The sequence below is a fragment of the Lissotriton vulgaris genome, chromosome 2_1 (genome assembly GCF_964263255.1).
Source record: "Lissotriton vulgaris chromosome 2_1, aLisVul1.2, whole genome shotgun sequence".
Classification (NCBI taxonomy): Eukaryota; Metazoa; Chordata; class Amphibia; order Caudata; family Salamandridae; genus Lissotriton; species Lissotriton vulgaris.
The window spans coordinates 1,453,445,798-1,453,458,326 of NC_141687.1; the positions used below are offsets into that span (position 1 = coordinate 1,453,445,798).

The 12,529-nt window shown below is 43.6% G+C and overlaps 1 protein-coding gene across 4 annotated transcripts in view; it reads left to right on the forward strand.

Moving 5' to 3' along the window:
• The first annotated feature begins 5,971 nt into the window (after window positions 1-5,971).
• Window positions 5,972-12,529, forward strand: part of LOC147732747 (ATP-dependent RNA helicase DDX25-like) — a 1,983,894-nt gene continuing 1,977,336 nt past the window's right edge. The window contains exon 1 of one of the 4 annotated variants that reach the window (XM_086957315.1): window positions 5,972-6,225. In XM_086957315.1, the coding sequence (XP_086813441.1) occupies window positions 6,151-6,225 (75 nt within the window). In that variant the 5' untranslated portion in view covers window positions 5,972-6,150. The remainder of the gene's footprint in view (window positions 6,226-12,529) is intronic. The other 3 variants (XM_086957316.1, XM_086957313.1, XM_086957317.1) reach the window with 3 other exon arrangements.

Below are 12,529 nucleotides of genomic sequence, written 5' to 3' on the forward strand. Positions count from 1 at the left end.
AATCGGCATGGCAGTACCAGACTTCACGCAGGCTCTGCAATGGCAGACCTCAGTCACACTTTTACAGGCTGCTTCTGCGGGTTCACAACCTGTGCTGCAAGCCCACTAGCAGCATTTGGATTTACAAGCCCTGGGCACACTCAGTGCACTGTACTAGGGTCTGACAAGTAAACCAAATCAGCCAATCATGGAGTCACTAATCCATACATCAATTTACAATAGGGAAAGCATATGCACTTTAGCACTGATCAGCAGTGGTAAAGTGCCCAGTCATAAAACAGCCAACAACGGGTCAGAAAAAATAGAGGAGGAAGGCAAAAAGTTCAGGGATAACCCTGCAAAAGGGCCAGGTCCAACAACCATCCAAGGTTGCTGATGGATACTTTCCTGAGAACCGGAACAACAGTCCACTGTAATGGATGGGAACCTGCAGACTTTTTATAATTTGTGACAATTACATTGTGAATGCGGGTGGGAAATAGAGTTTGAATAAAGAATTAAGGGGATGGGTTTATTAACAAAGGGCTAACTGAAAAGAGTAATAAGTAGACATGGTATGATGATCAACTCCCCTTGCCTGTCCAATCAGAGTTAGTATTTTTATAAGTTTGAAAAGTTAATGGGTGGTACCAGCATACAGAAAAGTATAATTAAGGAAGCATTAGTTAGTTAGTTAGACTGGAGATAGAGATGCTGAAGCATGAGACCGGGATGCTATCGGAGTGACCAGTGATGCTGAAGAAGAATCGAAATGCTGAACCAATTATCTTAAGCAAATTCATTTAAAAGAAGATCGCGGAACAATCTCGAGGAGGAAGAGAGTGTCAGAGAGGTGTGTTATGCAAGCGTTGGCTATCCTGAAGCCTTTGTTCGCCAGATCTTTCCTGCGGGGCCCTTACCAATTCCTAGGCCTGGGAGTTGGTTTTCACACCATTCTAGGTAATTACAAATATGTCTGTGTATGCGCTTATGTGCTTTTCTCTCTATCCTCTCCCTTTCATGCAGTGTCATTGCAAAGTATAAATGAATGCATCTTGATTGATTATTTGAAATCTTCCTTCCTGTGAGAAACAAAGTTAGTTCTGTACCGTGTAAGTGCTTCACATGAATTAATCTGAGATAAAATTTAAAATACATCCCGAACCTGTGATAATTTCCAAGGTGTAAGTATATTTGAAAACTTATGTCAGTTTACCATCAACTAGTTCAACTAATAGTCCATTGACCAGAGGAAATAACTATTTGATCAGTGAAAGATTAGTTAGGGAGTAGAAATAACTAATCCAGAGAATTACAAAAACATGACCCCAGCGGTTATTACCAGTGTGTTGTGAATGAATTTATGGGCCCAGGTGAGTATGTGGTGTTCGATTACCTGTTGCTGGGAACCCGCTGGATCAATACTTATTGGCTGTTATAAGACGCAGGAAGCAGCCGTAGAAAAGTATTGTTTCAGGGGAAGTCTATGCTTGTTTTTACCCATGTGATTTTATTTTCTCATTTTTGTGACCTGTTTTTTATTATATGTTTTTACTTCAGAGATTGTTATTTTATGTAGCTTTTTTGATACACTAGGTGTTTTCTAATAAAGCTTATTTGACTTGACTTGACTACTTTGAACAATGAGAAGCTCTAAAACAGCCTTGGCCTGCTGCAAACCGCCTGATAGCAAGAATAATTGACACTAAACTACTTGATGGTCAGTGCACTAGCCGGAGAAATCTCTGTGCAGTCTAGTCACAGGTCTGCCACATCATATAGCATGGAGCCTTCTGCAAAGCACAATGTGTAACACGCAGGTCACAGATTTGTATTTTGTGTAGACAACTCATTTGGCTACTGCTTATGTTTGAGAGATCCTTTTGTTACCCACAGATCACAATTTACTCTTCTTGAATTATAGCTCAGTGAGTTACGTACCAACACCAAAAAGATGCATGTAGATGGCAGTGCATAGGTTTGGCATCTTAATATTTTTTGTTCAGTTTTTACTTATTCTATGGTTAGTGAAAAGAGTTTTTGGTAGTAAGACTTTTTCATACTGTATACATTCTTATTTGTGAACTATTCATTTAGACAGATTAAATGTGTAACCTTTTTTACAATGCATAGACATCTCTTATGATGAACAAATTATTGAAACTCAAAACCTTGCTTCAAAATTATAGTTTAAGAACTTGTAAAGTGACAAGTTTAATTTATTTGACAGCACTGGCATCAGAGTTTTAAACTGCGTGTAGCAGGTAGGATGCCCCTTGAACAAAAGCGGTGCTGATAGCCTGATGCATTGATTCACCTACTAACTGTACACACACACATAAATGAACATGAGGCCCAGGTTCACAGTTTTAAGAAACAAAACTTACTTGAAGTCTAGCTGGCTGGAGCACTTAGTCACACTGGTACCTGTGAGCCTCTTAGGGCTTTAATACTGCTGCAGTTGAGACTCCAATCCACTGGATGTGAGCTCACTGCTGTCCTACAGTCTACAATCACTGGCTGGCCAGCAGAACTGCATCTTTTTGAGCTCGGGTGGCTCATCTGCACTGAACAGTATATCTGCGCCCGACTACCAAAACACATCAAGGGCAGTAGGTAAGTTATTTTCACTCAACCGTCATCTGGTGGGTGAGGAAAACATGATCTTGTCTGGGGCCAGAGAGCAACTTCTTTTGCATCATTAAGCAGCACGGAGCCCATGTGTAGTTCACAGAGCTATCAGCTCACACAGTACCACTGTGTGTCACACAATTTCAGCTCCCTTCATTTAGTCACTCTGTGAGGAGCTGAAATCACACTGTTGCGGGTAAGGCAAGTTGAAAACCACAGTATAAAGAAGCTTTCCAGCTTGTCTTTTCGAGTCTGTGAGAAGCCAATGTCTATTAAGTGGTATGACAACACCCCAGAACATCGGTGACAGCCTCAGTGACCCTTTTGTTGCCTTTTAGGGAGCTCTCTGTACGGGCAGGGCCCCTCCAAGGCTCCGCCTCCACCTCAAAAGGTAAATTTTATTTTTAAGTTAGCAGGTATGGTATCATATGAGGTGCCACGTGTGAAGGTAGTGTAAAATGAAGTGGCCAGCAAGGGATTTTATTTATGTGAAGTTTCAGCACTAGTTAGGACTTGTTAAGGGGCAATCAAAGTACCTAAATCTGAATTCAATCAGCGGCTGTTCAATTGAATTAAAACTCAAAAGGTTCTAACAATGAGAAACAGAAGATGTTACCACACTAACATCATGGGTACAATAAATGAATAATAAAACATGAAACCAGGATAATTTGTTTGTCTGAAAAGTTATTATTTTGAATTCAAGACAAAATATATTTCTGTACAAAAAATGAACAATAACATAAGACAGGGTACATACAAAGATATACTGTGGATATTTAAGGTATTGGTTGCTTTTCCTATAATATATCCAAGAAAATAGTCCAGACTGCTAGGAAAAGGTGATAAATTGATTTCCACTATCAATCAGGAGAAAATCAAAAGTCGATACAAATCATACTGTGCAGAATTGGACTAGGTAAGTCGACGTTTCGGTCTTATCTTGATCATTTACAAGACCATCATCAGGACGGAGTGATAATATATACAATGGTTGACCCTTTTTTTAATTCCGAATCACGACACTTTAAAACTTAAGTGACGGCATCCGCTTATTTCTTTTGTGGCGGGCAATGTGCACTAGCAGATTTGAATATCAAGCACTTGTGCATACAGCGGTATTACAATGAACAGGTTCTGGTAGTTTGTCCAATTCGTATCACTGTTCCAAGGCGTTCACATTTATTTGTCGGCTACCATCACAGGACGTCAATTACGAGCAGTGCCTTGTGCCGGGGGCAGAGTCAGCACAAGGCACTAAAACTGCGCCGCATGGTAAATATCCAGAAGCGACTCCCAGTCCCCGTTGAAGCCAAAACATTGAATGCAAAAGCTTGGAAATTCCATTTTGCTATTTTTGCAACACACACAAAAGGTGTGCGTGTTATCTTTATGTATGTCTGTTTTTTGTTACTGTCCTGACGAAAGCTCCCCCGACCCCTGTGGGCCCTGAGAGCTGAAACATGTCGACACTTTTTCAAAATGATATGGTAGCCCAATAACTCGACCACCTACATATCACAACGGATCTTAATGATAGTGACTAGTTTACTCTTTTTGTTATTAAAAATTTTCCTTTTTGACTAAGTCATTATTTTTTATTTCTGGACACTTCTGCATACACCAGAAGTAGCCTCGGGTGAGGCAGGCATCCTGCACGTTAATCGTTGACCCAATGACTATGCCAGGACTCCTGATGGGGCGGAAAAAAGATATACTGCTACGATAATTCCAGGAAGTCTATGAGGGTTCTCGATAAAAAACTAATGGTTTTTTGCAGAAACTAGTGTCCATTCTCTTTTTGATTATTGGTAAGCAAGAAAATACCTACTTTCTAAAAATGTTATTTTCAAACACAGAACATAAAAATCATCTTTACTAAAAGATGCATTTCTACATTCTGAGTTCAGGCATACTAAACTCCATTTCTCTATCTTGTCGCAAGGGAAGATATGCTTGTAAAATGTTACAGGGTATTCCCCATTCTATCCTATGGGACGGATAGCTATTCAACAGTGAAAAACAAATTACACTGAAGTTCACTATCAGGACATGTTGCACGCACCAGGACATGTCCTACCTTTCACATACACTGCACCCTGCCCACAGGGGTACCGTATGTCTATTTTAGGGGTGACTCACATGTAAGAAAAGGGAAGGTTAGGGCTTAGCAAGTGGATGCAAGTGCCAAGTCAACATGGCAGTCAAAACTGCGCGCAGACATTGCAGTGGCAGGTCTGGGAACCCTTTGAACAGCTGCTTGTGTGGGTGACACAATCAGTGCTGCAGGCCCACTAGCAGCATTTGATGTACAGGCCCTGGAACTCTCAGTGCACTTTACAAGGGACTTAATAGTAAATCAAATATACCAATCATGAAAACACCAAGCCATAATAAAATTTACACTAGGAGCACTTGCACTACAGCAGTGAGAAAGTGTGTAGAGACACTAAACCAGCAAAAACAGTGTCAAAACCGGGAGGTCAAAAATCAAAAAGACAGGGGAAACAAGCCAAAAGATGCCAGGTCTAATATTCATACTGTTCTTACAGCGCATATTTTGTGAATAAATATTTTATTTAAAAGGTCTGGCACTGTATCCAGACAGCAGGCAGGCAGTAAAGAGCACACTTGCAGGAAGCGCTGTGCTCTAAGCTTAAACATAGCCCTTTGTTTAGCGTGCCGCACTCCCCAAGGTGGTGCGGGTGTTATAAATGCATGACTAATGCATTTTAGTGCCTGTGATGTGGAAGCTACATGGGCGGACTGGTCGTAGTGGGCATTAGGCATTTCCTTGGGATGGTGGAAGCGTGGGGGCCGGTTTTGCAGTGGTGGGTGGCGATTTTGTTTCTGAGGGTGGTTTTGCAGCAGTGCTGTAGTTGCGATTCCCATCAACAAAAGCAGTGCTTCACATCTGCCCCCCAGGGAGGGGGGGCTGGTCCGACAAAATTGTCAGGGCAACATTGGGCTCCCAGTCTGGGGCCTGGACAATACACTCAAATGTACGTCTAACCCCTGATGCGTGGTTCTTGGCCGATCTGTCAATCAACGGTACTTCCAGTAACGTAATTTCCTGGCATTTCACATTGTATGCAAATTAGGTAGGCCTCACATAATTATTTTCCGCACAATGTGTAGAAACACACAAAAAGAAAACAACGCATAGAACTATTTTGATTTACTCTTTTTTGACCTCGGCGAATATCATGGAGAAAGCGCGCTTATTTTAAATCTCGGTAAAAAGTGGATAATCTTAGAGAAGTTTTTAATGCTTAATATTTCCGTAATTCACATATCATCGGGCAAGGCCGCTCGCTCCCGTTGTTAACTCTATAAACATTCACTATACACAAAACTGCGTGAGTACGTAAATGGCTACTGACTGAGCAAGGGCGGGGCATAAGCAAGGTATTTGGCTGTGGTGCTTGGTGGGAGCGCGCGTTTGCGTAATTAGAAGATGGCGACGCTGAGACTTTTGAACTAGTAGGGAGTAGGGAAGGAAGTTCAAACGAGGGCTCTGGAAGTGTTTGTGTCAGGACCATGGCATCCACTCTTTGGAAAATTAGGCTTAATAGCACGGAGCCCAGCGACTTACAAAACGACAACGTGCTTCCGGTGAGTACTTGAAGCTGGGTATGGACAAAGCTTCCTCCAGAGATAGCGTGTTTCCACTTCTACTTGTGAGTAGCTCAGCCACGGTAGAAGTTTGAGGAATTCTATGATTTTTAGTCTTGGTTACATAACGGTCTAATCAGGATTAAACATCTCTGCATACAATGAGAATCTGTACTTGATCAGCTACTTGCGCAAAGAACTGGGGAACGTGAGAAAGAGTATTTGTAGGACTCCTAACGCCAAGCTGAGACCTGTGTCCGGAGGCTGAAGTGGATCTGAAAAGGTAGTGGAGTTATGATGGATTGGTGGAGGATGGGGTGACTGGGGTGGATTTTTGGTGTGGATAAGTTGGTTTATAACCCGAGCATGAGTTAAACAAATGTTTTTGACTTGTTAGTAAGGACCACTTGCAGGGCCGTAGGAGACACTAAAATTCTGGGGGGGACAGGGACAACCTTGTGGACTTTCCAGCGACCCTATACAAATCGCCGCCCGTTAAACATATACAATCGCATACTTTCGAAGTGAAATATTAAGAAAAGCAGGCATGTTGTAACAATTTTCATTTATCCTTTATTGTTATTTACATCCATATAGTAATCAGACCAAATGTTAAAAAAACATGTATATGAATCATCTTGATGCACCAAGCAAACATAGGTGGCTGACTTAGGGTGGGGGCGTCGTGTTTGCAAGTGCATTATGATTTGAGAAGTACCTGCTGCTGCATTCCTGGTCTCCAGCAATTTTCAGGCAACAATAAAAATGTGAAGATAACTTTTGGTGATTAATTTTCTTTATTGAGAGAGATCGAAGGTTTGTCTAGTGGAAGTTTTGACTCTTGGTAAGGTAGACACAGTGGGTTAATATGCATGCTGCAAAGAATGTGTACCACGCAGATCACAAAATGCATATCATGTAAATTGGTCAGTGAGTTACTGCCTTTGTCTGAGAGATTCTGTTGGTATTTGCAGTCTATAAGTTAAAATCCTAACATTGAACAGTGAGCTATTAACCGTCATCAAAGAGCTGCATGAAAACTTCAAGGTATAGATTAGAACCTTATGATTTTTCCCCAATATTTCCTTATCCTAATGTTGGAAAATGGGTTCATTAGGATAGAAATCAATTCTGATTATTAAAGAGACCCCCCCCAACCCTGGTGTTATGTTTTAAATTCTGAGTGTGTGCTTCTTTAGTGTTGCAAAGCCATCCCGTGCCCTGGGCACTCCCCAACGTTTTGCTGACTGGTACTGGTGGTACCTGACTCTGACTGACCCTGTCCTCTGCCCGAAAAGGCACAGGGCCAGTACTATTCTGAAAGAGACACTTAAAGATACTGTGAAAACACCTACATACACTAGGGTGCACTATGGGTTAGGGTACCCCTATGATTGGCATGACCTCTCCTATAAGGCCCTAGTTCATAATAGGGCAGGGAGATTAGAACTACCTTTAAGGGGAATATTACCAAGCAATAGCGATAATTATCGCTATTGCTTGGTTAGAGACACAAATTTACCGCTGAGCTGCGGCGATTTTTACAGCAAATAAACCTTGGTATTACCAAGGTTTATCGCAAATGCGATAAAAATCGCCGCAATGCATGAATATCGCCGAAAAGTCAGCGATATTCATGCATTACCGAGCGAATGCTCTTAGCCATGTTATCCACCTCCCATTGGATAACATGGCTAAGAACTGCTCAGGGCAGGTGTTAGCTTTTGGAGATATTCGCGCTTAGCGCGAATATCTCCAAAAGTTGGTAATAGGAGATAGCGATGTTAGCTACGGTTTTCAGTCGCTAACATCTTGGCACGCCCACTTTGCATGTCATTAGTGATAAATATCACTGACATGCAAAGTGGGGCCCAAGATGGTCGCTATCTCCTACTATCTGTCGCTAACTGATGTTGGCGACAGCTAGGTAATAGGGAGATAATTTCATCTCCGCTTTCTTGGCTTTTAAAGCCAAAAAAGCGGAGATAAACCCCCTTGATAATATGCCCCTAAGTCCCTAGAATATATTAGGGCATGGCAGTTTAGAGGCCAGCAGCCCTTTCTGCGTTTGCATGTGTGCACTGCTAAAGCCTGAGGTCAGTTTAAAAGTCGCCCTGTGTTGTAGGACTGCTTTTAAAATGCAAATTGTGCCCAAACTCGACTTATGGGTTTGGGGAACTTATAAATTGATCAACTACAATACTGGGGCAAAATTAAGTTAAGTGGAAAAAACAATTCCACTTAACTCTGGCTGTATCATATTTGCCACATAATACATCATCTGCTGCAATAATCTAACGATTTGACCCAAAACAATTTTGTAGCTTAAACGGTTCAAAAATTACTAAAAGAAATGTGACTTATGCTGCTGTGAAGTGTAGGGCCCCTTGCAAAAGTTAACTGGTCACCTTTCCATGTGCTGCATTTGTATGTTACACAGGTACTGATGAGGCAAAAGCTTTGCAGAGGCTGTTAGTATGTATACATATGTTAAAATAATAAAGTATCTTAAAATGCACTGCATTACGCTGCAGCCTTTTTATTGTTGCATCCTTTAGTCAACACTGCAACATAATTTTGGCCTCCATTGTTGCATCACTCCAATGGCCCGAAAGAAGGCTGCACATGTTAAAAGTGTTTGTGCATGAAGCAGAGACCATGAAGTTTGCAAACTTGGGGGGCTGATTACGAAGGCAGGCGGACTTCAGTCCGTCTGCCATCGAATCGGGGAATGGGACCGCTGGCCTTCAAGGTGGCGGCCCGACGATAGGCATTACAATACAACCGCCACTATGGCGTTCGCAGTGCCTATATTTTACATTGCAGCAGGTGCTGCTGGCTGAATCATCTGCCGCAATGTAAAAACTGACATGTCAATCAACCAATCATAGCATTTGTAAAGCGGACTACATACCTGTGAGGGGGCTGCTACTGTTCAAAGAGCCAGGTCTTGAGGAGTCTCTTGAAGGTTAGAAGATCTTCGGTTTGTCGAAGGCCGATGGGGAGGGTGTTCCATGTCTTGGTGGCGATGTGGGAGAATGATCTGCCACCGGTGGTCTCTCTTCGGGTGCGGGGGACAATGGCGAGGGCGTGGTCTGTAGAGCGGAGCTGGCGGGCGGGGGTGTAGAAGCCGAGTCGTCTGTTGAGGTACGCAGGTCCGGTGTGGTGGAGTGCTTTGTGTGCATGGGTGAGGAGCTTGAAGGTTATCCTCTTGTTGATGGGGAGCGAGTGCAGGTCTTTCAGGTGGGGTGTGATGTGGCTGCGGCGGGGTATGTTGAGGATCAGTCGTGCGGAGGATTTCTGGATGCGTTGCAGTCGTGACAGGAGTTTGGCCGGGACTCCTGCGTAGAGTGCGTTGCCATAGCCCAGTCTACTGCTGACTAGGGCTTGGGTGACCGTCCTTCTAGTTTCGGTGGGGATCCACATGAAGATCCTGCGAAGCATGCGGAGGTTGTTGAAGCAGGTGGAGGAGACGGTGGTGACCTGCTTTGTCATGGAGAGTGTGGGGTCGAGGATAATCTCTAGGTTTCGAGCGTGGTTGGTGGGTGCTCCTAGTGCTGTTGGCCACCAGGAGTCGTCCCAGGCAGATAGGGTTGAGCCGAAGATGAGGATCTGTCTTGTCCGAGTTCAGCTTTAGTCGGCTGTCCCTCATCCAGTCGGCGACAGTCTTCATTCCTTCGTGGAGGTTGGTTTTGGCAGTGTGGGGGTCCTTAGTGAGCGAGAGGATCAGCTGGGTGTCGTCGGTGTAGGAGATGATGTTTAGGTCGTGCTGTCAGGCGACGTGGGCGAGTGGTGCCATGTAGACGTTGAACAGCGTTGGGATGAGCCTTTGGGTATGCCGCAGATTATCTTGGTGGTTTTGGAGCGGAAGTGGGGAGGCGGACGCTCCGTCAGGTCCCATGTCTGGGGGCTTAGGGGAAAGGGGCCCGCTATGGGTCTCCAATGTCCCTTTCCACCAACTTTTCCATGGCGGGTGAACTGCCATGGATAGGCTGGCGGGTAAGGGCTTTCGTAAGCCCTACTGTGGTGCCTGGTAGGCACCACCAGCATTGTAGGAACCAAGAGCCCCTCCGCTGCACTGTCGGGCTCAAGTAGCCAGTAGGGTGCGTGGCATTTTGTCTTTCCGACCGCCAGGAATGCACCCGCCATTGTGATATGGTTGGCGTTAATGCAGTCACCGATGGCAGTGGGACCGCCATTGACGGGGTGACGTGGCGGTTCCACCTTCATTATAATCACCCCCAAGTTTGGTGTGCATGCAAATCCTACATTGCCAACCCCTGGTAAGTTGCACCACTACTGCTGAAAAAGGTCAATGGAGGTACCAATGGGTGCAGTGGACTGGCCTCAAGAATCTTGTGACTTCAGTGACAGTCACTGTCGATCTAGGGTGTGCTTCTTTGAATGCCTACTCGCAAGACTGGAGGTGAACTGCAGTATGGATTGTGGTGGACAGGCCTTCCAGGTTAACTCGCACTTGCCACCGTTGGGGTCCACCTACGGGTGCTAAGACACCAGGGCTTCTAAGGTCTATTGGGCCCTCTAAGGTGTAGCATCGGAATGAGCTCTGTCAGGAGTGGGGTCTGGTGGACTGGTCATGAAGGCTGAAAATGGTGCTCCAGTTCCAAATTCAGCATCTCTGGCCAGAGTGCCACATCCTCTCCCACACTGAACACCATAGTGCCCCACTGAGAGAAACTTGCACTGCCTTCAGCTACAACTCAATTATGCTGCAACTAAATTCAAATTATGCACTAGACAACAGTAAAATGCTGCCTGAAAAAAAAATAACACCCTGAAAAAAGCAAACACTCAGAAGGAATGCAAGAATAAGCAAATCATGTGAAATGTATTCAGGAACAACATAGTTACCGTAACAGTTTTAAACTCATTATTCATAAATCAGTAAGTGATTTTGCCTGAAAAATTCAGGACATGGCTACAGGACCAGGAAGGAACCCGTTTCAATGTCCATCGCTTATATCCTTTAAAATGTAAGCAGTTCGGTTAAAAAAAAAATTACATCCCCGAACATAGAGCTGCAGTACACATTTTATAAGCTAAAATAATTAAAACAGTTGAAAACGATCATATTAAACATTTTCACTCCACTCATCAACCAGGTATTGCAGTCCCTTTAGAAATGGTGCCCTTCCCGTGGGAAAACAATGTTGTTCAAAGAAAGAAGAAAAAAATAAAGTAGCTCTTTCACTGGCAAACTCTGTAAGTGGTTCTAATGTGTGTGGGTGTAAATAACAATCTGGCCTGTCTGCTGACTACTCTGTATTGCTTAATTTAGGTATTTCATTTTTTTTCTCTCCGTCCCGAGGTTTTTCTTTGGAATTATAAAACGGTCAGTAAATGAGGAAATATCCAGCCAGTGTCCGCCTATTCTGGATCCATTTCACAGAGAAACAAATGAAGAAAAGGAGATGCAAGAGAGAGTAATAAGAGCCCTTGAAATCAGAACTTAAGGAGGAGCGGAAAAGAGACAGAAATGTGTATGATGGAAAAGAGGCAGTTTTTTTCCCCTTCTCTGCTCTTCCTAGGACTCCGAGCCTTCCTGCAGCATAACAAAGGGCAGAGGGCGGGTGGCCTCTTTGACTCCAGGCAGGTCAAGTGCAGGGCCATTAGGTAGCGCTTTCGCGTGCTAATGGCCCTGCTGAATAACAGAAGGGAGAGGGGAAATTCTCTTGTCCCCTTGTCCCCCAAACCCTTGTCCCCTCCCCACCCCCCACTTCAAAATCTGGGGGGGGGGACAAATCCCCCGCGTCCCCCACACTTCCTACGCCCATGGCCACTTGTATTGACGTAAAAGTAATTAATGACTCGCCCCTCACTTTAAAGGTTATGGGTCCTAGTTCGATGTCTAAGTTAAGTTGCAGTCTTAGAGATGAACCATTCGTGCATGTCCATTTATTTGTTGCGAGTTTACATTCAAAGCATAACCTGTATAATAATTGTAATCTGGAGCATAGAATGAAATAGGAACACACATAGAAGCCTACTATGAAGTTCTATATCAAGGAGTGGGGATATTGCTTTAGAATATTTACACCTAAAGTTAGTTTATAATAGGAAATCATAAAGCAGCGGCTCTTAACATGTGGGCCGCACCCATTGCGGTCTGCGATCCCTACTGGGAATCATTGACTGCTTAAACAATTGAATAATATTAACAGATTATTAAAGTGTCTTTCAATATAGCAGCACAATATAAAACGGAACATTTTCAAATGTTCTGTAAATGTCAAGTAATTTGAAATTGTAGGCTAAAAATTAAGTTGGTGTACTCCTATTTTTG